Source organism: Globicephala melas, chromosome 16 (assembly GCF_963455315.2).
Source record: "Globicephala melas chromosome 16, mGloMel1.2, whole genome shotgun sequence".
Classification (NCBI taxonomy): domain Eukaryota; kingdom Metazoa; phylum Chordata; class Mammalia; order Artiodactyla; family Delphinidae; genus Globicephala; species Globicephala melas.
In genome coordinates this window covers 6,346,663-6,373,639 of record NC_083329.1, presented here as the reverse complement: position 1 = coordinate 6,373,639, position 26,977 = coordinate 6,346,663, and the positions used below count along the sequence as shown (strand labels likewise).

The 26,977-nt window shown below is 49.1% G+C and overlaps 1 protein-coding gene across 6 annotated transcripts in view; it reads right to left on the bottom strand.

Moving 5' to 3' along the window:
* Positions 1–26,977, bottom strand: part of UROS (uroporphyrinogen III synthase) — a 34,974-nt gene that overhangs the window by 7,285 nt on the left and 712 nt on the right. For 2 of the 6 annotated variants that reach the window (XR_009559290.1, XM_030832058.2), the window contains exons 2-8: positions 12,413–12,501; positions 12,150–12,233; positions 10,389–10,485; positions 7,465–7,539; positions 5,736–5,810; positions 969–1,049; positions 63–148 (exon numbers count right to left, since the gene is read on the bottom strand). Coding sequence is in view for 5 of the 6 variants with exons in the window: in XM_030832058.2 (XP_030687918.2) it covers positions 63–148; positions 969–1,049; positions 5,736–5,810; positions 7,465–7,539; positions 10,389–10,485; positions 12,150–12,233; positions 12,413–12,501 (587 nt within the window). In the remaining variant the exon portion in view is untranslated. The other 4 variants (XM_070043855.1, XM_070043856.1, XM_070043857.1 and 1 more) reach the window with 3 other exon arrangements.

Genomic DNA, 26,977 nt, shown 5'->3' with positions numbered 1-26,977 from the left:
CAGCGTCAGGAGGCCTGCGCCCCTCAGCCCTGCCCGCCCAGCTCCCTGGAAACCCCACACACCTGCTGGGAATAGTAGCTGTTGAGGTTCCCCTGGATCCCTGGGTGTGGGATCGTCTGGTAGACGGTTAAGCTCTCCACGGGAATCCCTGGACACAATCAGGACACAAGCCAGAAGACAGACTTCACTGCCCCGGGAACACACTGCGGGGCACAGGTAGTGGAGACCGCCCGGTGCTGCAGGACACTCCCGGAACAAGCCGCCGGGAGCTGAGAGGTGTGGGCTCAGTGCGAGCAGACTCGGCCGGCCCTCTGCACCCTGCTTAACACTGCGGAGTGGCTCACGCGGTAGAGGAGGCTGAGATGGCAGAAGAAGGATGAGGATCCCGAAAACTCGGCCTTCCTTCATACCACGGACGCCTTTTGTTCCCGTGTTTGTGTGGGTTGCCCGCGGGATTGGCCCGGGACGCTCCCCCACGGATGCTGTCCGTGTGGAATCCCACACTGAGGGCCAGGGCTGCAGGCAGAGCTTGGAGGGAGTTTTACCAGCCTGCGGGCTGAAGCCACGAGCCTACTAGGGCCTGGACACCTTGGTCCCTGGCACCTTGGGATGGAGCCCGGGGGGATGGACTTGGAGCGATCCTAGGTTGGCTGGGCTGGTGGACGCTGCTTTGAGTGTGTGATGAGATCAGCTCCACGCTTGGACTGGTTTCCACACGTGCCCGCCCCAGGGTCGCCACCACGCCACTGCCCACCCGACCTCCCAGGGAAGGCCCCGTGCCCCTCTGCATGCTCCCAGCTGAGCTGAGCGGGTGGATGGGAGCGGATCTGAAGCAGGAGAGAGGACTGCACCCTGCACCTTCCGGCCTGGCCGGTCCATCCCAGGCCTGCTCTCCCTGTAGGTCCCCAGGGCTGACACTTCGCCACCGCGAAGGCTCTCGGTGGACCCCAGAGAGGAGGGGGAGTCACCTTTGTCCTTGAGCATTTTCGGCAGGATTTCTCTTTTGAGGGTTCCACAGGGAAACAGAAGAGGCAGTGCTGACGACTCCCCTGTGAATAAAGAGGCACTCTGTAGATGGAGACACAGCCCCGGGCCCTGCCCTGCGTCTTTGGTTCCAGGACCATGAGCGGGAGGAAGCTCAGGGGGGTCACGTGGGCAACAGCGCTAGACTACTAACATCCGCAAGAGCCCGGGGCTGCTGTCACCCCTGCTCCCTAAGTCCCTCCCGTCGTGGTGGCTCCGGGCAGCCATCACCACTTAGAGTGCAGTGACCAGAGTCAGGTTAGAGGTCAGGCCTGGTGGTGGCCTTGGAGCAACCGTTTCTGCCTCTGGAGGAGCCCGGATGGGCCGGGAGGTGTTTGGAGCCTGGGCTCCCGCCACGAGGAGGCAGGAGACGGCAGCCGCTGCAGTGAAGCTGTAAGGACACTTCTCGGCCGCCAGGCCAGGAGCCCGAGGGCCGAGGGCTGGCCGCGCGGGGTCCCAGCCTCTTGTCCCTGCGCACATCTCCGCCCTGGGAGACTCAGCCGCAGGCCTCGCTCTGCAGAGCCGTGGAGACAGCGTGTGAGACACCACCTCCCAGCAAAACTGATGGGCGGTCAGATGGGAATCCTCCGCACTGTGAGAACAAAGCACTTTAGTGGAGGCGACCGCTCTCCCCTTCCGTCTGTCCATCAGATGTAAGGAGCTGGGGCGAGTGCTGGTCAGGCACAAAGACGCATTTCCTCACATCTGGAAGATCTCTCTGAACACATCCCCTTTCGGTGCCTGCAATCAGAGGGGGGAACAAGCCAAGCTCTCCCCCTCCGGCACCATCTCCACGAAGGCCCAGCTAAACAACAGGAATGACTGTAGGCGTCCTTATTTCAAGTTGTCCAATAATTACAAACCAGCGAGTGTTTTATTTAAACGGCTCTGTAAGTACAGTACCGACATAAAAGAACACAAGCAATTGGAAAACTTTTAAATATACTGTAGATAACAGATGTTCACCGCTTTCTCTTTTCCAGTGTGAGGAAATGTTTTCACGCAGTATAGATGCCATCCCTCATGACACACTTTCAAAGCCATGACCAGGTGCTATTCTGAACCAGAGCCCAGGTGTCCCTCCAGTGTGTGTGTGTCCGTGTGTGTGTTTGGTGGTGGGGTGTCCAGGAGCCTAGGGGCCAAAGCGGCTCCCACAGACCCTCCCCAGCACCTGCTGTGGGGCAGCTGTAGGACAGCAGCCAAACCAGGGGCCTACTTTTCCTGCAGCCTCAACCCCAGGGGTGTGCAAGGGGCTTCCGGAAGATTCCAGAATCGGCCCTTCACAGCCTTTCTTCTGCGGGTCCAGCAGAGCACTGAGCTGCTCATCTGTGTTCTCTGACTGCTGGTCACTACTAGGGAGATGGGGAGTTGGACGCACATCCTGGTGCAGGGCAGGCATCTTTTTCCCACTGCACCCCCAGTGCCCGGTGGAGAGGCAGGCCGAGCAGGACCAACCAGCTCAGCTGGCTTCATGGCAAAGCACCACCATAGCAGCACAAGGGAGGAAAACCTGAAAATGTCCTGGTTGAGACCTGCCGCAGGAGAGGAGAGACATCCCGTGACTGTACTTCCTGGGTGCTAACCTCCTCCAAGAAGCCAAAGCACTCCCGAATGGATTATGTCCTGAGCAAAACTCCTCACGGGACGCTTCCATGACTGAACAATGGAGCAGATTACTGGGTACATTTACGGGAAACAAACTCTGGTGGATGAGGACCTCTCTGGCCCATCTCATCACCATGTGAACTGACAGCATCTCCAAAAACGGCATAGCTCAACCACCCAACCCTTCCTCTTTGTCATAAGATCGTTTATGGAACATAAATGATTCATTATTTTAAAAAAATTTCCTTTTTGGGATGACCTCACTGCCTACTGATTTTTAACCCAAACAGGCCAAAGCTAAATAGGCCAATGTAAAAGCCGGTTGATTACACAGGGGTGAGAGGTGAGGTGTCCCCAGGACGACAGGGAGCGACAGGGGCCCGGCAGGGGTCTAACCCGACGCGGGATGGCGAACCACGGGGCTCAGACGCTCTGCTCCGCGTTCCTTTAACGGGAAGGGGGCCTGGCCCGCTGGGCTGTCGGGCTGAGGACAGCAGCTGTGTTGAAAGTCCTAAGAGGATGTTATGCAGCTGGAGCGGGAGCTCTGTACACAGTCACTGCTGGTGATTAAGAACTAGACTGAGCGCGTAAATGTCATTTCGCTGGAGGAGACGTGAGTGTCTGTAGAACTCTCACGCCCTCCATGACTGCGATGACCGTGCCCTCTCAGGCCTGCTGTGAGGGAGGGTCCAGTTGTGCAGGCGGTGGGCACTTAACATAGGTAATTAGGACCACGAGACTGACTGGGCGACAGAAGGAGAGCCCAGCAAGTGGGCGAGGCTGCAGGGACAAGCCCTTGGTCAGCTCAGCGCAAGTCCAGGGGGACAGTTCAAATAACCCGCACAATCTGTCTGCCTCTGACACCCTCCCCCTCCTTCGCTCTCTCTCAAAATGTTGAAATGCTCTTCTACCTTGGACCACTTAACTTGTATTGATACTTCCTTTTCCCTTAGCGGAGATAGCCCAGGAGGGAAGAACCGTCTGTCAGAACTACGAGCTTTCAGATTAAATGAGCTAATAGCTTTAGGCGCTTATAACAGTGCCTGTGACAGAATAAATAAGTGTTTAAGTAAAATAAATAAGCAATAACTATGAACTGGCCTGTTTACTCCAAGCACTGGAAGTAGATTCTTGGCTTTTAAAGATCAAGCTTCAGAGCTGACTGGGGGAGAAAATCATTAACGCCTGGGGAGAACCGAGGAGAGCGTCCTGCCAGCGTCAGACGGACTCTCATGTGGATGCTATTCCAAGTGCGAACTGAAGACTCATTAGGACCCACGGGGTGGACACTGGCCGTGCCGTGTGGAGTCTGCCCTCCCGCCTGTCCCCTCCCAGCTCTGGGACCTTGGATGGTCACTCGGTCCCCGTAGCCTGGACAACAGCACCATTGAGAAGAGCGCTGGGTGATGCTGGGTGCCCCTAGGCTGCCCCTGTGGTGCCTGAGCCGCCAGTGACAGCTGAGCTGTGGCCTGTGCCTGGTGTGACGGGGGAGCCACGTTTTTATTTCGATTAATTTAAATTGATTTATATTTAAATAGGCACATGTGGCTCCTGGCTGCCATACTGGACTGTGCAGCCTGCAGTGGACGGTAGTGAGGACCAAATGAGGCGAGGCAGGGGGCGCGTCAGGAACACGCTGACCACCCAGGAACGTCTCGTCCTCGATGTTAACACAGCGCATACAGTGACCCAGGAAAGAGGAAATAAAATAGTTCTTAAAAGAAAAGGGGAGAAAGGAGAGCCAACTGGGAACCTGGGAAGTCCCTCTGCCATCCCCTGCCTGAGCTCCAGGGGGCCTGGTCCACGGGGAAGTGGAGGATGTGCGACTTTTTCAGGTCCAGCTCCTAGGGGTCAACAGAAACACACGAGCTTGAGAACCTTCACCAACAGCACTGGCTCGTGACAGGAAGGCCTCCTCAGACTTTAGAGATCGTTACCTGGAGAAGAAATGTTCTTACACACCACGCCCAGACACAAAACCACGCACCACGGTCCCAGAAGCCGTAAAAATTCCTGGTTAAGGTGTCCTGGCTCCCTGCCCACCCTGAAACCACCACCCCAGGGGCAGAGAAGACACCCCTCTCCTGGGACCACCTCAGAGCAAAACCTCAGGCGTCAGCAGCCAACCTGGCCCTGTCTTCTAGCTCAGCAAGCTCTAGAAAGGGTCTGCAAACCGCAAACCCAGGTCAGAACCCAGCCCATGGTCTACGGCTGCTCTCATGCTACGACGGGCAGAGGATGTGGCCGCAAAGACGGCGTATCTGGCCCTCGCAGACAGTTCCACACCCCCTGACCCCGAGGAGCGAAGCTCTGATTCCCTCTCAGTGACAGAAGGCAAGCTGGTTCTGTGTCATCTTTCACGTGGGGGTCTGATGTCACACATCTCTCAGGGAGGGATCCAAGTGACAAGGACACAAGAGCATGTGTGTGCAGTTGGATCAGACGTGTAGGGGAGAGACTGGGACACACAACTTGGAGGTGGGGCTCCCCTGCAAGTACATATCGAGCCTCTCCGTCCTCTCTCTCGGAGAGTTCTGCTCCAAAAATCTTGGCCCATGTTTCGTCAGAAGCCGAAACGTTCATAATTAAAGCTTAATCCTTATTTAAACACAAGTATCCCCAGAACCCTTACCATTTTAAGTCTCAGCCCATATGCTGCCCAGTGATGAGCTTATGGGGGGCTGAGTGGGCTCTTTAGGGGGAGCGGGCTTTGTGGGGGGGGGAATTCGGACAGGGAAGAGACTCCTACCAGGAAGGCGGGGAGCCGGCAGACAGAGGGACGGTGCCGGCAGCTTCTGCTGCTTCCACTCCCCTTACAATCCCTGCAGAGGGTCTTGCTTCTGGTTTTGTCTCCAGCCCTTTTATTCTGTGTCACGTTCAAGTTGTCTCAAGTCCTTGGGTGGAGGGGGTGGAGGGCAGTAGGCTGGATCTCAGACCAGCACAGACAGATGCAGATACAAGGCAGCCACGGTCTTGGAGCGGCACACACCCATCAGCCACAGTATCAGCATCATCACCGAGGAGGTGGCCCTTTCCCGAGGCGCTGGTTGTGAGACCGACCAACAAAAATAAATGGGCTTCATTTGGGGCGACCTTGTTCTACTTACTAGAACAAATGTACTCTGCAAGCTTTTCTGCATTTCCACAGTTTTCTCCTTCTGTATGCAGGCCAATTTTATTCACTGGAAAACAACAACAACAAAATATATTTCTTTACATGGTTATTAAAGTCCTGTTCCTGTGTTGTTTTTAAAATGTGCAAGTACAAAGGCACATGCCTTACAAATGACATGGAGAAAGTCTCCCCTTGGAGGCTGGTGTAGGGAGACGAGAGGGAGCTGGGTCCCAGCCCTGCCCTCCCTAGACCTGTGGCTTTGGATGGTAAGGCATCATTATCAGCAACTTAGTTTCAAAAGGTTCAGGAAAAATTGTTCCTTGCCTTGTATTTATAACTTCTCTGTAAGTCTTCTTCGAAACAGCTTGGACAGATTTTACCAGCAAAGGGATTAGTGGGCCAAAGGGTACAACTATTTTGGCAAAGCTTTTGAATACATGCCAACCAAGTACTTCTCAAAAGATGTGAACCAAATTTCAATGCCATTTAGCAATATTTGAATACATTTGTTTCACCGCACCCTTATCAGCAGCATTATATAGTTAACTAATTAATTACTTTTTGTAAATTTAAAAAGGAAAAAAATCATGTTTTAAACTGAACTATAGTGTTCAATGAACAAAGCTAAGTCAGTGTGGAAGGAAACCTCCTCTTTTCCTTCTCTGCTCTCATCACCACACGTCTGCACTCTGGTTACCCAATGTGTGGGTTTTCCACACCAAGCAATTCTCCAGTTCTCAGCTAGGTGTCCTACAAGTGAACTCAAGTCTGACACTCTCTACTGGGAGGTAGCGTCAAATCCCGAGGATGGAAGGCTCAGTCCCACAAACTGCTCCCACTTCAGACCCAGCTCTCTGCTTGTGCTTCTGACTGACCAGCTCTAAATCGGAGGTTCTCACAACCCACTCCTTGGGTTGGATCATTTGCTAGAACAGCTCACAGAACTCAGGAAGATGGTTTACTAACTACTGCAGATTTATTACAAAGGATATTTCAAAGGGTGTAAATGAACAGCCAGATGGAAGAGGTGCAGCAGGCAGGTATGCAGGGAGGACCTGAGCTTCCGTGCCCTCTCCTGGCTCCAGCCTCCCAGCACCCTCCGCATTACTGTCCTTCTGGATTTTTATGGCAGCTTCATACACAGCCATAATTGATTGATTAATTCAACCTCTGGCTGATGTCTTCTCCCTGGAAGTAGGAGGCAGGGAGGGCATGAGGCTGAAAGTTCCTACTCTAATCGGAGGATTGGTTCCCATGGCAACTAGCCTCCAATTTAAGGGGTTTTCCAAAAGTCACCCCATTAAAGTCATCTCAGGTGGAGTTGAAAGAGGTTTGTTATGAATAACAAAGTACACCTTATCTTTTTTTTTTTTTTTTTTTTGCGGTACACGGGCCTCTCACTGCTGTGGCCTCTCCCGCTGCGGAGCACAGGCTCTGGACGCGCAGGCGCAGCAGCCATGGCTCACGGGCCCAGCCGCTCCGTGGCTTGTGGGATCCTCCCGGACCGGGGCACGAACCCGTGTCCCCTGCATCGGCAGGCGGACTCTCAACCACTGCGCCACCAGGGAAGCCCCACCTTATCTTTTTTATCACTCAGGAAATTCCAAGGGTTTTAGGAGCTCTGTGCCAGGAACAGGGACAAAGACCAAATATATATTTCTTATTATAATCACAATATCACAGTCATTCTTTGGTGTTTTATTTGTACCTTGACTGCTTACCTAGAGAAGCAGTAGCATTTCCCACCACATACACTGACTTAGCATTCCATTTTTCTTGCAGAGACTTTCTCCAGACTGTAAAACATGAAATTTGATGTGAGTTGCAAATACCAAAGCGGCCATTTGGACTGCTGCCCAAGGCTGTTTGTTCATCCTAAAAACTTGTGAGCAAGGAAAATTATTAATAACCAAATAGAAAGAACAGCATCTCAAACTAAAATCCATTTTTATATTGTCCATATTCCGCAGGCAAAATTTTTAAAATCACTTTGGCAAATGTTTCAACATGCCTTCCTTATTGAAGGCATTAAGTATCAAATCACTTCCACAGTTGGCACTAGAAGGATTTTTAGTGCATACTAGTAAACATAACTTGAAGAATTAATTTGCATGGTAATATTAAAATTCAAAAATCTAGACTTTTTTCTGTTTTCTTTTTGGCCGTGCTACGCAGCTTGCGGGATCTTAGCAAGGGACTGAACCCGGGGCCATGGCAGTGAAAGTGCTGAGTCCTAACCACTGGACAGCCAGGGATGTCCCCCCATAATCTAGACTTTTAAAGAAAAAATTACTGGTCGTGAAAAAGAGGCAACTTAAATGTCTAATAAAGCAATATGACTGGTTTTATTCGGGATATAAATCTGAAAGCAGTCAAGAAACTGTCATCTCAGATGGGAAGCCTCATTTATCTATTAGGACAAAGAAGAGAATAAATATCAGGTTCATAAACAAACACAATTTAATAGAGAACACTATCATCTGATGACAAAAAATAAACATCTTTAAATATGGATTAAAGAAAAACCAAGAGAAAGTGGATAGTATAAATGTATCACAAGGCCACTTGGCATTCAACATCCTTTTAGAAGATAAGGAAACACTGGTTCTTCCTTCCTAAGATCTGACTATGAGTGTAATTTTCCCTTAAATTCAATAGTGTTACTCTACCCTTTACACTCCCGTGAGAAATTCCCTTTTAAAAAGCGATAAAAGACTGAGTTTCACCTTCTTTCCTTTCCTACCCCACAAACGTAAATAATATTTATTTAAACATTATCTACAGCATGTGAACAAACCATTCTCCAAGCATCATAGCAGATATGAGTTGGAGCAAGCCCTGGGTGAAATCAGAATGCCCGGCTTCAGAGCTGGCTCTGCCCCTTAACTTGGGCTCGTTCCTCGCAAGTCAGCTGACCCACCTCCTCTGTTTCCCTGTCGAGATAACGGGGATTAACTACACCTCTCCTGCCTGTATTCATAAAGTTGTTGTAACAATCAAAATAAGAAAATGTATGGACTATATTGTACACCTGTAACTTATATAATATTGTACACCAACTATACTTCAATCAAAAAAAAGAAAAAAAGAAAATGTATGGGAAAATGCTTTTTAAACTATAAAGCATTATAAAAAGTTATAGTGTCCATGCTGGGGATTTTTTCTTTTTCATCATCTTCATCCTCAAAACACATACAAAAGGGAAAGCACAACTGTAAGACCAAGATTCCTGAAGCACCACTGGGAGAGAATACACACGCTTCTCCATCTCGAGTCTTCTTTCTCCATTTTGGAAATAACAGTACTTCCGGTTCTGAGTTGCCTTGAGGATTGGACAGCACAAGTCCTCATCCCTAAGAAAAGCGTTAGACTTTCTCCTCAATAGGAGGTAACTGTGTATATGAAATCACCGAGTTGGTGATTGTTTTGGCTATAATGAAAGCCTAATTGACTGTAAAGATAAGGACCACTCTGCACTGTCACTTGCTCAGTGTCACCACGCACCAGGAGATGTCCTGAATGCTTCACTTTGGGACTCAGACTCCGCAGCTAGAATCTTAAAACTGTGACTTACAGACCGTGTGGTCTTGGAGAGTTTCATGCCCTCTGCTCCACAGGCTCCTCATTTGTCAGGCGGGGATACTAACCATACCTACCTCACGGATAAAGCAGCCAGGGCCTGGTGTGGCACACGGTAGGCCCTAGAGGAGCTCTAACTAGTGGCAGAAGTGACGATCCTGGGATGCAAGTATTATTGTGCCCACTTTACAAACAAGGAAACTGAGGCTCAGCGAGGTCAAGGAAGCCGCCAAGGTCAGAATGGCCATCTGAGGCCAGGCCTAACTGACTGCAAAGCCCTTTGATAACCACCCGTCCCGCTGCCTCCCCCTGTTAGTATAACTGGAGCTGGTCCGGCCTGACAGACGGGCTCCAGGGCCTTGGACAGGTGCTGACTCTCCCCAAGCCTCAGCATTCTTATCTGTAAAATGAGGACCACGGTAGGTGAGTCTCTGGCTGGTCCAGGATTGAATGAGATTGCGAATGTCAAGCTAATATAGAGCCTGGTATACAGCAGGCACTCCACACATGTTAGCTCAAAGCTGTCTGATGGGACAGACTAAGGTGGTGTTCAGTCTGAGAGCCGGGCTCTGGCAGAGAGGGAAGGAAGCGAGAAGGAGGCCTGGGCGGGGTCACATCATCGAGTGCTGGCTCGGCACGCACTGTTCTCATGTGCTGCTGGACCTTCCCAACGTCCCTGTGAGGAAAGAGACTGGCGCCCACATACTGTGACCACCTGGTGGGTGCACGTGGAGACCCCCCACAGCGGCACCCGTCTGGGCATTTAGGAGGTAGCACCGTCTCCTGCTTCCTGGTGACACAGTGCCACGAAGCGCTCACCCCGGTCAGAAGGCTACCATGTAACATGTCGTTCTGTGTGGGACACTAAGAAACAGCTTAGAAGAAGGAATTTCATCTTCTGCTCCCTCCAAAGGTTCCAAAAACACGAAGTAACTTGGTACCTAAATAGTTTTTGACTAAAAGTCATTGCACTTTCTCAAACCTGAAGTCCAGCTATTTCTGGAATCTAGTATCACCAACAGGACAAAGCAAAGTCCAGTGGCATTCACAGCAGACCCACCCTTACCTTCGGTTTTATTGTCTTTCTCCAAACATAGCTCCACTGCTTCCACTGCTCTGGGGCTGGTAAAAATGAGGCCCCCGTAACCTTCAGGGTGAGACAGCTGCACACCAAACAACAGCAAAGGCATTTTATATGATAGCCAAGTTCAACACTTTCCAGAATTCTAAATGCTTCACAATAGTAGCAGGCAAACTAATTCCTTCCATCCATCCATCCATCCATCCATCCATCCATCCATCCACTCAAGACAGAGCTTACTATGCGCCTGGAACTACTCTAGGCCTTTAAGGACATACAGGTAAATTCACAGCATTTCCCTCAAGGAGCTCACACAGTCTTGGGGAGGGAGAGGCCAGTGTGATGCAGGGTGGCAGGTGTAACGGAGCCAAGGGACAATGTGACTCAGTCTGGGTGTGGCTGGGGTGCAGGCAGGACGGTAGACTTGACCTGCATCCATAAGAAAGCTGGAACATTCAAGGAGTGATATCCATGCTGAAGCCCTGGTTTTTGAGCATAAAAATGGTGATAAAATCTATTGAACACGTATTCTGAGCTGGGCACTGGGCTGTTATACACATAATCCTGCACTGAATCTGTGAAAGTGCCCTGTGAGACGGGTGGCACTATTTGCATCGCACGGATTAAGACACAGAGGCTTGGCGAGGATAAAGAACTAGTCCAAGGTGAGGGGCAGAGCCGGCACTTGAGCACATGCCCCTATGATTCCCAAGCCCGTGCGCTCGCTCACTGCCCAACAGGAGCTTCAGAGAGGGAGTCCAGGAAGCCCCTCATGAAACAAACTGGCTGGGGGTGATGGAGAAGCTCCCACAGAGACTCTAGTATTTTTCTGAGCACAGGGGCCTAGCAAAGATTTCAAATGATGAGCTCTGGTTCCCTGTTAAAGCTGCTTACGGAAGAGCATGCGATGTGGGTCCCTTATACATTCCTCACAGCACACAGACCTAGGGCAGATGCCAAATCAATGTTTGCTGAGTAAACTGTTGAATGAATAATTCAATCTTCAGCTCAGAGCAAAGGGAGATAGCAGAGAGGTCCTCTGCAGAGTGACAGGTGGGCTCTGACATGCAGAGCACGGGGGTGAACCTGATGCTCACAGCGGCCTGGGAGCCCGGTGGGCAGGGCTGGGCACACCAGTCCCATGAAGCCGCCCTGGCTCTGGGCCCACGTGTCCAGAACGGTGCCCCCGGGGAGATGTCCGGTGACAGGGTGCACACTGATGGGGCCTGGGGTGCTGGGCCCTGAATCTTTAGTCGGAAGCATTTGGAGGGCTTTCCTGGGACTTTCCCTGGCCATAACTATCGCTCCATACATGGAAGCAGTCCCAACTCTCCCTCTTATCTGCTGGAGAACTCCGCCAAGCTGCCCAACCTGGGGAGAAACAACGGCTCTTCTGCGCTTCGCTGAGGTCAGGGGCGTGGACTGAATGACAGGAGGAAGGTGAAGGGTCTGCGTGGCCAAGAGCAGCACAGGCTTGGTGCCTCAGCATGACTGGCTCTCCCGGGCCTCCTTACGGGCCCACCTCCAGGTTGGGTGGCTTTCTGGGGCCGCTGGTAGAGGCTCGGGCTGAGGATCCAGTAGCAGCCAAGTCCTGGAGCAGGTGAGCTCGTGCCGTCCTTGTTTTACAGTTGGGTAGTGAGATGAGGGCTAGCAAATGGGTCCTTCCCCTAGAATTCTGTAAGAGTCTACAGAAACCAAACGTGTCTCATTCAGAAACGATGGTGCTCAGACACTGATGAATCTTACCTTCTCCAAAAAACTGGGAAGAGACCAAAACTCAAATGATAAAACAGGGATCAAAGTGGCTTCGAGTCCATATAATCCTAATTCCTGCAGGTAAGAAAATATGGTTTTGAATTGGCCAGGGTTGTTTGGAAAATAAGGAAAAGGTCCTATTTCACAACTTATTCTGCGCCAGTTCCTCAGAGTTTTAGCAGATGGACCCTCCCCTTGACTTCAATCACGAGGCAGTGTTGGGCTTTCGGGGACCAGGTGTGTCAGGCACTTACCCTGATGTAGGGATCCTGGCCACAGTCGTCCTCCTTAGGGTCTTTCAGTAAAAGAACCTTCATTATTGCCTGGCAGTCTTTACGGGGTGCTGTGACAGAGCAGGGAAACGGATCTTAATTAGATCTCAAAGCCTCTTCCTAAGCAGTGTCAGCTGGGCTGGGCTCCAGGAGCAGGTAATCAGCTGCTGGCTGAAGCGGCCCATCCCTCGCACACAATGACTTGGCGTTTATGGGCTCGTTCCTTCTGGAGACCCTGTGTCACCGATAAGGCCCAGGGACAGCATGCTGGCACCTGATATCACTTGGAAAGGCAGATGAAAGCCATTAGGGAAAGGCAGTGTCCTAGCTAAACATTTAAGGCTCACAGAAGAGAAGTGATGCAAATTCTGGGTTGTATCTATAACAAATACAGAAATGAGCATCTTATATTTTAAGGAAATAAATAATTACTTCCATCTAAAGGTAAATATACTCAGTTGCTCATAAGCTCTTTAGGAAATGACTATACTGACTCTTCTATTTCTCAAGTGATGTTTCATAAATGTGGTCGAGTATCATGAGAGGATTTTTCAAAAATCTTCTAACCCAGAAACCAGCTGGTTGATATTTATCAAAAGGCTTCTATACTTCATACCCCTTCTTCCTATAATTTCACTTCCAAGAATAAATTCTAAGGTGACACTCATATATGTGTGCAAAGATTAACATAAAGATATTCATCCTGGTCTTCTTTTTTTTTTAATTGACATATAACATTGTGTAAGTTTAAGGTGTACAATGTGATTTAATACATTTGTATGTTGCAATATGATTCCCACTGTAGCATTAGCTAACACCTCTATCACCTCACATAATTATTTCTTTTTTGTGGTGTGAACAATTAATATCTAGTCTCTTAGCACCTCTGAAGTTTATAATACAGTACTGTTGACTATAATCACCATGCTGTGCATTAGATTCGCCCCCCCACACCCAGAACTTATTTAACTACTAGTTGCAAGTCTGTATCTTGGTATTCTTTACAATTGCAAATAACTGGAAACAACGTAAACATCTAACAATGAGAGAATGGTTAAATAAATCATGGTACAGTTATATGAAATCATTAAAATATTCATAAACAACTTAATTATATGGATTATTTAATCACAAAGTAATGTTAAGTTTAAAAGAACAGGATTCAGAATTGCATTAAGGTACCATTTACAGATTTTATATATACACATATACGAAAGAATATTCTTTGGTGGTAGGTTAGGGTGATTATTTTCTTCTCTACCTCTTTCTGTTTTACCCCCCAATTTTTTACAATAAATATTAAATTCCTTTTGCGTCAAGGGGGTAAAAGCACATTATATCCATCCCCAAAGCCTCAAATCAAATACTGTTGAAGACCTGCAAGATAAACTCTGCTGGAAATGCACAAGTAGCATTAGACTACCAGTTAGTGACTTAATAAATATTATACAGTGGTTGACAGTAGTCAAAGAAAGTATATTGCTTGGAGCAGAAGTGTGTTAACTCTGGGAGCCATTACTTATAAATTATTACTGAACATACTTCTGGAACGTTATAATATCTGTGGGACATCTTAGGAAAATTGTCTCCAAATGAATTGCTTTGTATCTAAGCAACCAAACTGGGGTGAACTAATAATAATTATGAAATCAAGTTCAATTAATGCTGCTGTCGAGCTGTTAGCTAGAGAGACAGGGCATTTGGGGAAATGGGCAGTAGCATCGTTTCTATCATTTCCTGAAGTTATTCAGAATGTGTCTCCCACAGAAATCAGGAATCTCCCTTTCAGTGATGGTCACTGTTAGGTGTCAGCTTGGCGAGGATGTTCTCCCCATTTATTCACAAATGCTAACCTAGGTGCTGCTGGGCAGGTATTTTAGAGATGTGATCAAGTCGACTTACTGAAAGGATCACACAGAACAAACAAGCGTTTAGGTGGGACTCAAAGAAGGAAGACACTTATTTTCGTTCTGGTCCCAACCATTTCAAACAAGGCTGTGGACAGATGGTCTCGTGTGGAATTACGTCGGTACATCCTGTTAACTCTGCCTTCAACATGAATCCACAGTCCAGCCGCTTCTTAACTTCCCCGCTCCTGAGACCACGTGCACGCTGGCTTTTAGTAAAAGGGATGATTCTTGGTAATCAGCGAGGGCCTGGTTCAGTCAAAAGAAAGGCCTGAAGAGCAGAACTGAGGTTTCCTTGAGGAAGAAGAAATTTTGCCTGTGGCCACAGCTGCAGCTCGTGCCCTAGCCTGGCCTGCCCTTCCCATCAGCTTGCACGGTGGATTTCAGCCCTGCCTCGCCAGCCCTCACGGCTGCACAAGGCGATTCCTTGCACTAAGTCTCCTGACATATATCCCCTACTGCTCTGTTTCTCTGTGGAACCCTGACTGATACACCTTCCAATCTGGGGGCTCCAGGAGTCTGGCATGTCACTAAGTGGCAGGTAGAACTTGGCATTTTCTGCATAAATCTTGCTGCGGCGTGCAAAGCAAGCAACTATTGTGGGGATTAAAAAGTGGGAGCGTAATGCTGTGAAGCAGGCATCCTGCAGCCACAGACCCCTACTCAGCCTTATCCTATTCCCCCCACCTTGGTTCTAGGCCCCAGGATACACATCCCCAAGTTTCCAAAGCATCTGTTAGTACTACTTTCAGATACCAGGAGCCAATCTCTCACACAAGTGTTTCTATAGTGGTCTCAGGCAGTGACGCCTGGGACCTCCCTCAGGGAGGTGCGGTCTGCATTATTTGTTGGAGGCGTGGACAAGTTCAAGCACTCCAGGCTGTGAGGTGACGTGGCAGAGGTGACTGGGGTGTGGGTTTACCTCTCCAGGGCGACCTCTCTGAGCAGGAGAATCTGAGTTGAGATCTGAATGGTAACAGCAGGGGCAGAAATGTTCAAGTGTCAGAAAGGGGCTCGGGGTGTCCCCAGGAGAGAAGGGTAGGCGTGGCTCAAGAGCGAAGGATAAGGGGGGCTCTGGTTCCATGAGAAATGGGAATCCACTGGAAGGTTGAAGCAGGAGTGACAGCGATGGGATTCACACTTCAGAGAGACCTCAGGCTTTGGGGCAAGGCAGCCACCACAGACTAGGCGTGCAGGTGGTCTCAGGAGCAGGGAAGTTAAGAGGCTGGACCGTGGATTCACACTGAAGGCAGAGCTAACAGGAGGTACCGACGTAATTCCATGCGAGACCGTCTGTCCACAGCCTGGTTTGACATGGTTGGGACCAGGATGAAAATAAATGTCTTCCTTCTTTGAGTCCCACCTAAACGCTTGGTTTGTGCTGTGTAATCCTATCAGGAAGTCAACTAATATTCGTAGACAGTTACTGTGAACCAGGCACTGGGTATATAATACGATTCCTGCCCTCGTATTAATGGGAGGGTAAAACAGATACACTACAAATAAGTAAAAATAGTGACAGAGTCACAGTGCAATGAGCGTTATGAAAGAAAAGTCAGGATGCTGTGGAAACATAACTGGCAAGTCTTATTTGGACTAGGAGGGGTGGCAGGGATTGCCACTTGCCCCCGAACATCCACTCTTCCCTTCTCCCTCATATGAATGGAGCCCCTCATAATAACAGTGCACGTGGTTGCCCAAGATAAAAACGTGTAGCGGGATGTGGCCAGGTGACTAGGTTCTGGCCGACAGGATGGACGTCGAAGGGACGTGCACACTTCCAGGTCCTGCCTTAGCAGGAAGTGCTGCGCCCCTGCCCTCCCCTTCCTGCCTCCCGGCTGGCGGGAATGCAAGCCAGGTGGTCAGCCCCTTCTACTGCAGGGGAGGGTAACGCCCTGGGAGTGATGGAAGGAGCAGGACCCCTTTGTATGGCAGAGGCACCAGCCAGCCAGGGCTTTTACATCAGAGAAAAGGAGAGTTCTATCCTGTTTCAGCCATTGCTATTTGGATTTCTGTTAGAGCAGTGGAACCCATATCCTAACTAATTCAGAGGCCAGAATAGCTTTCTCGAGGACCTAATGCTTAGACTTAGACGTGGTGCCTGAGTAGGATTAAGCTCCAAGGTTGGCATGCCTGAGGGGTGGGAGAGGTCTGCGCAGCTGGAATGTACAGCGGAGAGTGGGGAGACAGGCCTCATCCGGTCCTGTTAGGGAGTTTGGGTTTATCTTAGTTCCAGTGGGAGGCGTCTTGCTGATGGATTTACTTCTCCTCTCCTTCCCTGGTTTCTGCTTGCCCTTTTCTCTTCCCCTTTCTCTCTGGGGCAACACAAGGAGGGAAGTGTGGGGGTCACAGAACAAGCACAGGATGAAGGGCCAAGAGACCAGCTTTACTGTCCATGATGTGATCTTTTCTCCCCTGTCAAATGGGAATAAACTCTGCCCCACCAAGGCCGCTGAGTGACTCAAAGGAGATAACAATTGAGCACTTACTACATGCCAGAGACTGTTCTAGAAGCTTTACATGCATTAAAGCTATGAGGTTTATCCCACTTTATAGATGAGGAGACTGTGGCATATGGGGGACAAAACTCACCCAAAGTCCCCGGACCAATGAGTGGCAGAGCTGCCACACTCAGGCAGCCCAGCCCCAAAGCCCGTGCTCTCACCCCTGCGCTGTGCTGCACACCCAAGTGCTTGGGAAGACAGAGAGGTAAAAAGACATAAAGGACTTCCCTGGTGGCACAGTGGTTAAGGATCCGCCTGCCGATGCAGGGGACACGGGTTCGAGCCCTGGTCTGGGAAGATCCCACATGCTGCAGAGCAACTAAGCCCGTGCACCACAACTACTGAAGCCTGCGAGCCACAACTACTGCAGCCCACGTGCCTAGAGCCCAAGCTCCACAAGAGAAGCCACCGCGATGAGAAGCCCACACACCGCAATGACCTGGTCACCGCAACTAGAGAAAGCCTGCACAGCAATGAAGACCCAACGCGGCCAAAAATAAATAAATTAATTAATGATAATTTTTAAAAAGACATAAAGTATCACTCTAGTGCAAAGTGCTTAGTTTGGTAATGAAAACATGTGAGAGCAAAACCAATCTACCCCCTGCAAACAGAAAATATTTCTTCTGGGTTCTACTCTGTGGTTCTCTCAGGTAATAAAACTGATGCCTTAGGGATAACTGTTAAGAAATTCCATGAGATGGGCTGCAGGACTTGACAAATAAATATCAAATACTACCCTTGTCCCTTTTCTGCCGTTGCTCAAAGCATCTCTAACATAAAATTAAGAGGAACCGTTGCTGATGCTTCTTGGCCACGCCAAAGGCCATGTCATCAGGTTCACTGAGAAAGGGATCAACTGATACGTGCACACAGATAGCCGTGCTAACACCCTGGTACTTTTCTCAGTAACTGAGAGTTTAAAGCTGAGAGTGTTCCCTCACCCTAACACCCCATAATGGACAGGTACCAGTTCCTGAACTACTGGGCACATCCAGCCCAGGGCAGAATCCAAAGGCTCAGAGAAAGGTCTACAGACACTTTCTCAAAAAGGGAAGGGCATTCCCAAAACGTCCTGCAGTGCCCAAGGGTCTGCAGCAAAGGCCCAGGGACCAGGTGACAGAAATAGCTCGTAGCAAAGGAAACACTCGCCAGGGGAGGCCTGGCTCACAGGGCAGCTGGGCCCCTGTGAAGGCACACGTGATCACCAGCTGCTCTGTGAACCAGGAACGACCTCCCTGCCTGGAATCCCCAGGTTCTGTCCAATGGCTTGCTTTCTACAATCATGGGGGCTTAGATGGTGGCATTACTGCAATTTCTCACAGGCCAAGGGAAGGACCGGGATATTTCTAGAGCTCAGTGCAGACTGCCATTCCTAGCTCAAGAAACCCACATTCCTGTCATCTCCAAAATGTAGCCAACAAGAGTGAGAAAGACAAACATTGCTACTTCTCACCCACACGGTTTCCCATCCTTAGGACCACAGAGGAAATACAGCCAGCCCAAAAGGTGTAGGTGCCCGAGCTCTCATGGAAGACACAACTGACTGAACTGTGCTCCCTCCAAAGAAGTCCTAACCCTTGGTACCTACAAATGTGAATTTACTTGGAAATAGAGTCTTTGCTGATGTAACTAGGTTAAGCTGAGGTCATGGTGGATTAGAGTGTCCCACATAACTATGACTAATCCAACACGACTGGCATCCTTAGAGAAGAAAATCTAGACACAGATAGAGGCAGACAGAAGGCCATGTGAAGGAGGCAGAGACTGCAGAGACGCTGCCAAAGGCAAGAAACACCTGGGCCCCCCAGCAGCTGGAAGAGGAAGGAAGGAGCCTCCCCTAGAAGCTTCAGAGGAGGCAGGCATGCCCCACAGACACCTGGACTTCAGACTGCTGGCCTCCGGAACTGGGAGACAATACACTTCTTTTGCTTAAGCCATGTGCTCTGTGGTGTATGTTACAGAAGCCCTAGGCAACTAGACAGAGGGGAACTGATTTTTGGTGCTGTCTACAGGACTATCTCCTAAGAAAAAGCACCTGTGTGTGTGCTCCCAGCATGGCCAATCCTTCCTTTTCAGCTGAGGAATTTGAGGTTGGGGTGTGGCAGGGGGACCTGCCCGAGCTCACACGGGAAGTCCGAGGCAGAGCCAGTACTGAGCCCAGGCCTTGGGGTCTGAGTTCAGTTCCCCCCAGCAGCTCATGCCCATCACACCATCTAAAGACTGGAAGAAGCGACACAGCCCTTCCTGGTGGGTGATGAGCCTCCACGTGAACTAGTACTTAGCATGACATTTTCACTCAACCATGAAGCTTTTCATTTGGGGTTTAACCTTAATTATGTTTTATTTATTTCCCTCTACCCCGAGTCCCTGAGACTTAACACAGGAAGGGATTTCACCACAGTCTTCTTCTATTCTGGGCAGGAAGAGTGGGGGAGATGTCAGAATTTTTATCCTTATAGGTGGGGCAAAGTTCAGCTGCATCCTGAAGGCTTGCAAGCCCTGTACCTGCCCAGCCTCAAGACCAAAGAGAGAGCCCAGAGTCAGCGACAGAGACATCAGGAGTTGAATGGACGGGGGATCTTACGTGTCTGAAGCGGGGTCCTGGAGTGACACCCCACCGTGTGTGGCAGACAGTGGGAAGGACATGGCAGCAGTCCTTGCTACCTGGGGAAGAGGGCGGTTACCAGTTACAGGGAGAACTGACATCGGGTTGGCTCATCAGTTGCATGGGAAACCAGCAGAGGGGCCGCCCCTCGCCGCCCCTTTGATAAATTATCATAGTGGAGATAGTTCGGATTCAAAGATTTCAAAACTCACCAGCTGGCGCCAGGAGCAAGTACATAGGCATTTACTGATTATATCATAGGCGCTACAACTGAGAGGAAAGGTCAGTCAGGTGAGTAGGGTGTAGGTGAGGCAGGGACTGGTCGAGCAGGGGATGTGCAGAGAGTAAGAGAACAGTCATCTTGGGTGGCCTGATCATACAGGTGACCATGTATACCAGTCTGTCCAAGACAGTCCCAGTTTACAGCTGTCGTTCTGGTGTAATTACTGACAGCACCCAACTGCACTCTCAAAAGTCTCCCATTTTGGACAGTAAATTACGGAGTCACTTTCCTTATAATGCTATGGATGTTCACAAATGTTTGACACAGCTTGATGGAATGGAAAAAATACAGGACTAGAAATGAGGAGACTCTTATTCCTGTCCAAGAAATATGAGAGGTGTCAGTAACACAGTGTCTGGCAAGTATGAGAATGGTGCCCAGGCAGTAGGGCCAGAGCCCAGGGAGCTCCAAGGGGGAGCAGACGGGCCCTGGGCTCAGAGCCACAGTGCAGAGCCATTCAGGCTACGGTGAGGACTTTGCCTATTATCTGAATGAGATGTGATACCACTGGAGGATTCTGAGCACAGGACTGACCTGCTCTGACTTAGAGTTTCACAGGACCACTTGCAGGTGTGTGGAGAAAAGCCTGGAGGTAGAAAGGAGTAAAATAGCGAGGATACTGGAACACTTTCGGTGAGAGATGTTACGGGCTTGGACCAGATTGGCATTTGAAGTGGGGAAAAGTGATTGCACTTGGATATATTATGAAGGTGTAGCCAACAGCATTGACTTGGACTGGACGCAGGGTAGAGAGAAAAAGGAATCAAGGTGACTCCAACTGGACAACTGCAAGAACAGTAGCACCATGTCAGGACGTGAAGAACGACACAGACTATCCTTCAGAATGCCTCTTCTCCGCCAGCGTCAGCGGTCCTGGGAATAGGTTCACAGGTGTGCCTGGGGTCTGGGTCCTCTCAGCCCTTGGGGGGGCAGCTGGGTAGAGCCCAGGGCAGCCAGAACTCACTCCCATCGCCTCCACGCCCACCCCAGCCAGGGCTGACTGCCTTTAGCTGTAAACTGTAAATCCTCGTCTATTTATGGAAATGTGCTGAATATTACCATTTACTAGCTGTGTCATAGTGCTAAAAGTTGAAGAGTACTGGTATTAGACGTCCAAATGGAGAGATCAGGCAGGCGCTTTGGGCTTGGGGAAGGAGTCAGGTCAAAAGACAAAGACTTGGGAGTCATCAGTGTACAGATGGTATTTAAAGTCCTGGGACTGTGTGAGATTATGGATAGGAAAGAAGGGGGTCCAGGACAGAGCCCTAAAGCACTCGAACAATGTCAGTCAGGGATGCAGGGTAGAAGGGTCCTGGCAAAGGAGAAGGAAAACAGATTGGAGTGTGTCTTAGCTTGGGCTGCCATTAACAGACCACCACTGACTAGTGGGCTTAAACAACAGACAGTTATTTTCTCACAGTTCTGGAGGCTAGAAGTCCAAGATCAAGGTGCCATGAGGGTTTGTTCCTGGTGAGGCCTCTCTTCCTGGCCTGTAGACTGCTGCCTTCTTGCTGTGTGCTCACATGGCCTTTCCTCTGTGCTTGTGCAGAGAGAGACCCCTGGTGTCTCCTCCTCTTAAGGACACCACCGGTCCTGTAGGACTTGGGCTCTACCCTTAGGACCTCATTTAATCTTAATTACCTCTTTAAAGGCCCTATATCCAAATACAGTCACACTGGGGGTTAGGGCTTCAACATAGGAGTTTGAGGGGCAAAATTCAGTTCATAACAGAATAAGTTACAGAATAAAGTGGACATAGAGATGTAGTTGTAGATAAGAAGAGTACTGCTATTAAGAAGAGTAGGAGAAATAAGGCCATAACTGGCAAGGGAGGCAGTGAGGTCAAGAGAGGTTCCAGAAGCATTCCCCTTGCCCCACATACACACGTGAGAGACACCAGAGCGAGGGTAGGCGTGGAGAAGGGCATTCTGGATTATAGGCAAGTCAGGGAAGAATGCCATGCAATGCACTTGGGGAGCAAATGAGCAAGGCCCTTTGGTATGACTTTCTCCTTGAGGTTCCAGGTGTACCTTGTTCTGCCTTGTCCACTTGTAGAAGCTCCTGAATTTTAGCCACAAGGAGAACTAAGAAAGGACAAGCTGGTCTTCCAGGCCAGAAAGTTGGCTCTCAATTAGGCAGGAGAGGGGCTCTGCCATATTGCTTTCATTTACCCAAGAAACACTGAGTCTCTTCTTTGTGATGCTGGGTACTGGATGCTGGGCAAGGGACAAGTCAGACTTAGTGCCCACCCTCAAGGAACTCCAAGGCTGGTGGGGGAGGATGGACAACCACAGAACTGTAAGCGAAGTATTGAGAAAGAGACAGTCAAGGTACTTCCTACTGCGAACTGCCAGGATTTGGAAGCAAGGCTTCAAAAGTGCACCTCTGGGTCTGGGGCTCCTCTGATTCCGATTTTGTATTCTGCTGGGGTAGATGATTTAGGGTGAAGTATCCTTATTCTAACCACTTTGTACAGAAGGTCTGTTGGGATTAACAAATAAAGGAGTTCAGCATCAAACTCATGCGGAATACGTTTAAGATGGGTAAAGCCAGCTAAGATGATTTTCATTTACTAGAGCCTGGAGTATTCTAGGGATCGGGGCAGGCAAGGGGGTTCACAAAAAGTGAACAAACCAACCCCTTCTCAGCAATATGTCACTGTGGCCAATGTACACCTTCACACAGGACTCCTTTAGCTGTTCCCATCAAGAAGTTCAAACACCAGTCATCCAGTCACTTGCTATGAAGAGCAAGCAGTGAAATGGCAAGCCCCTGTACTTGGCCTCTGTGGGGGACCGAATCCAAAATTTATATTTTGAATTCTTTTAACCCCCAGGACCTCAGAATGTGACCTTATTTGGAAATAGGCTATTTGCAGATGCAGTCAAGTTAAAATGAGGTCATTAGGGTGAGCCCTAATCATTTATGACTAGCATCCTTATAAAAAAGGGAAATTTGCACACACAGGGACATACAGGGAAAACGTTAAGTGAAGATGAAGGCAGAGATCGGGGTGACGCATCTACAAGCTGAGGAAAGTCAGAGATGTGCCAGCAAACCACCAGCAGCTGGGAGAGGGGCCTGGAACAGACTCCCCCTCACAGCCTCAGAAGGAACCCACCCTTCTGACATCTTGATCTTAGAATTTTAGCCCCTGGAACTGTGAGACAGTATATTTCCTTTTTAAAAAAATATTTAGTGCTTCCCTGGTGGTGCAGTGGTTGAGAGTCCGCCTGCCGATGCAGGGGACACGGGTTCGTGCCCCGGTCCGGGAAGATCCCATGTGCCGCAGAGCGGCTGGGCCTGTGAGCCATGGCCGTTGAGGCTGCGCATCCGGAGCCTGTGCTCCGCAACGGGAGAGGCCACAGCAGTGAGAGGCCCGCATACTGCAAAAAAAAAAAAAATTTATTTATTTTTGGTTGCGTTGGGTCTTCGTTGCTGTGCACGGGCTTTCTCTAGTTGCGGCGAGTGGGGGGCTACTCTTTGCTGCGGTGCGCGGGCTTCTCATCGCAGTGGCTTCTCTTGTTGCAGAGCACGGGCTCTAGGCACGCGGTCTTCAGTAGTTGCGGCACACAGGCTCAGTAGCTGTGGCTCGCGGGCTCTAGAGCGCAGGCTCAGTAGTTGTGGCGCACGGGCTTAGTTGCACCCTGGCATGTGGGATCTTCCCGGACCAGGGCTGGAACCCGTGTCCCCTGCATTGGCAGGCGGATTCTTCACCACTGCGCCACCGGGGAAGCCCAAGACAGTACATTTCTGCTGTTTATGCCATCTAGGTTGTGGTACTCTGATAGGGCAGCTCTGGGAAAAGAATAGTCTCATCCAGATTGAAGCTGCAAGTGTGGTAGAAATACAGCATGGGAATTCCTTTCTCCCTGCACTCCTGTGACCAAGTTGAAAGCTCCCTGCTGTAAGAAACTCCTGTGCTAACTGAAGAATGTCGTTCGCCCTCTGCCTCTACAAGAATGAAGTTACCAGCCACTGCAGTCGCTGACCTTTGACACACCCTGAAAGGAATTCAGGGCAGAGATCAGGAACGAGGCACTCTGAGCTCTGGAAAATCTGGCAGAACAGGCCTTCCAATAGTTAGATATTTTCAGGAGAAAATTTTATGAACCCAATTTCTTGCATCTTCTCATACCTATAAAAGCACTAAAATCACTAACGGAGATGTCAGCTCCTTGTGACTAGCAGCAGCCTTCTACCGATATGTGTGCTTGATTGCATGGACCCCCGTTACCAGAATCATATATTTGCTGACCTCCCCCCTACCTCTTCCGAGCAGCTCCTCCAAGCTATCTGAAAGCCGTCTCCTGGGCTATAGTCCTCAGTAAGCCCCAAATGAAACTGAACTCACAGCTCTCATGTTGCACGGTTTTTTTTTTTAATAAATTTATTTTCTTTTATTTATTTTTGGCTGAGTTGGGTCTTTGCTACTGTGCGCAGGCTTTCTCTAGTTGCAGCAAGAGGGGGCTACTCTTCGTTGTGGTGCGCCGGCTTCTCATTGCGGTGGCTTCTCTTGTTGCGGAGCATGGGCTCTACGCGTGCAGCTTCATTAGTTGTGGTTCACAGGCAGGCTCAGTAGTTGTGGCACACGGGCTTAGCTGCTCCGTGGCATGTGGGATCTTCCCAGACCAGGGCTCGAACCCATGTCCCCTGCATTGGCAGGTGGATTCTTAACCACTGCGCCACCAGGAAAGCCCCGTTGCACGGTTTTTGTTTTTGTTTTTCAGTCGACACCTGTTACCTGTATTGTAGCAATACGAGGAAGGCAGGAAGAGAAGGAGAGGCAGGGGTATTCTCAAGCTTTTAGACAAGGAGGATTGTATGTGAGCCACTCTGAACTTTGACGAGAGGCCTGGTGGAGTGGAAGAAGCTTGTGCTAGAGGGGCTGAAGCCTGGGTTCTGGTCTATGCTGTTCTCCTCTTGGTCTCAATTCCTGCATCTGTAAAATGGGCTGGGTCCTCTGAACCACTGGCTTTTCTGAGGGACTTTCTTCCCCATAGTAGATGCTCAGTAATATTTGTTTGCACTTTAGATTTACCCAGCGACTTTTGAGCAGGGGGGATGGTCACTTTTCCTTAAAGAGACAGGGAACTGACTTGATTAAGGCCTCGTTGCTGGTAAGAAAGAGCCACACCTCAAACCCACACTTTTTAACCAAGTCCTGCTGCTCTGAGATCAGCAGTAACAGCAGCCACCCTTTTACCCAGCACATACTCTGTGTGATTTACCAGGCTAAGCATTTTACACGCAAGATCTTAATCTTCATTTAAACCAGCAAGGAAGGTATTATTATTCCTTTTTTACAGAAGAGGAAACCAAAACTCTGAAGGTTGGGTAACAGGCTCAAGGTCACACAACACAGTACGTGGCAGAGGTGAAGTTTCACCTCTTTCCAGGTGAAGTCTGGAGCCCATCCCCATTCTCTCAAGCACTTGCTACCACCTCTCTGCTCTTTTAAGATAAATTCTGAGCTGAAGGTGAAGATTGGGCCAGCAGGTCAGCAATCTAGTCTCTGACTGAGCGAAGTTCTGTGGGGTCAGTACCATATTTTCTTGAATGACAAAACCACGGTAGTCCACTTATTCGCATTTGCTACTCATTCACACTCTGACCATGAGCTCAACACTGGGTACTAATCCGAGGGCACAAAGTAAGGCTTCCCCCCCCCATATCAAAGCAATACATGCTTATTGTGGAAATTTTGCAAAATACAAAAAAGTATAGTTCCTCAAAAAATTAAAAATAGAATTCCTATACGATCCAACAATTCCACTTCTGAATATATGCCCCCCAAAATTAAAAGCAGGGACTTGAACAGGTATTTGTACACTCACGTTCATAGCAGCATTATTTACAATTACTAAAAGGTGGAAGCAACCCGTGTCCATCCATGGATAAATGGATAACAACAACAAAAATACATACAATGGAATATTATTCAGCCTTAAAAAGGAAGGAAATTTTGACACATGCCATGGCAAAGATGAAGCTTGAAGACATTATGCTAAGTGAAACAAGCCAGCCACAAAAGGATAAATACTATATGATCCACTTATACAAAGTCCTAGAATAGGCAAATTCATAGAGAAGGAAAACCACTTTCCAGGGACTGGGGTAGGGGAGATTGCAGAGTTAGTGTTCAATGGGTACAGGATTTTGTTTTGCAAGATGAAAATTCTCTAGAGAGGGATGGTGGTGACGGTTGCACAAAAATGTGAACATACTTAATGCCACTGAACTGGACACTTGCTTAAAATGGTAAATTTTATGTTCTGTGTATTTTTACCACAAAAAAGTATAGAAAAACAGGGGAAAAAATCACCCATGACATTTCAGTGCAGCTCTATTGGTAAGCTGGCACAGTGTCTTCTGAGTCTTTTTCTAATTTTAGCCTTTTATAGGTCTTTCTTTACAGCTACCTCTCTCGTGCATTATTGGAAGATGTTTTTACATTGTTATAGGACCCAAAGGGGCCATTTTAAGCTATGCCATCATATGTGAAGCCCTGATGTTTACACATATTATATTCCACGTTGTGGCCTGGTAGGCAAGACTGCTAGGAAAGACAGAACTCACAGAACACAATCATGGGGACTCTGGCTCTGAGGACCCTTAAGGTATCCTGCTTCCATTTCCTGCTGCTGAAGGATCATTGAGAGGTTATCACACTTCTGCTTAAAATTCTCCAACATCCAATCTCATAACTGGGGACAGCTCATTCCATTTTTGCAGTGACACTCATCCAACCTACTCTCCTCATTTTACAGACAGAAAAAAAAGGAAAGCCATAGACCTCACTCTCAGAAAGCAGATGTCTTCTCTAATTTGTGACTTTCTCTCCAAATAGTATTCTTTACAACAGGCTGCAAACTGGCAGTGTGTGGGGTAAACCTGACCGGTAGATGAATTTTATTTGGCACAAGTTTTACAAATCAAGATTTTTTTGGTAAAAGTCCAGAACTCCAGGTTCTGTTGAAATGTGAGAACTGACCACACTGGGCGGCATTTCCACTCGGCCACAGCTGGCAGCAGCTGCCCGGTACACGCTCTCTACCTTGCCAAAGTCCCCTGCACTCTGTTCTCTCCAAAGAGGCTCAGGTCTAATTTAGAAATCCCCACTGGCCCTGTAGCATACAAGGTTGATCCCTGACTTTAAACTTTCAGATTGAGAAATGCGCTCAGGATCGGTTTCATTCATCACTGACAAGGCTGTGCCACCGACTGTGCTGGGGCACGCCCGCA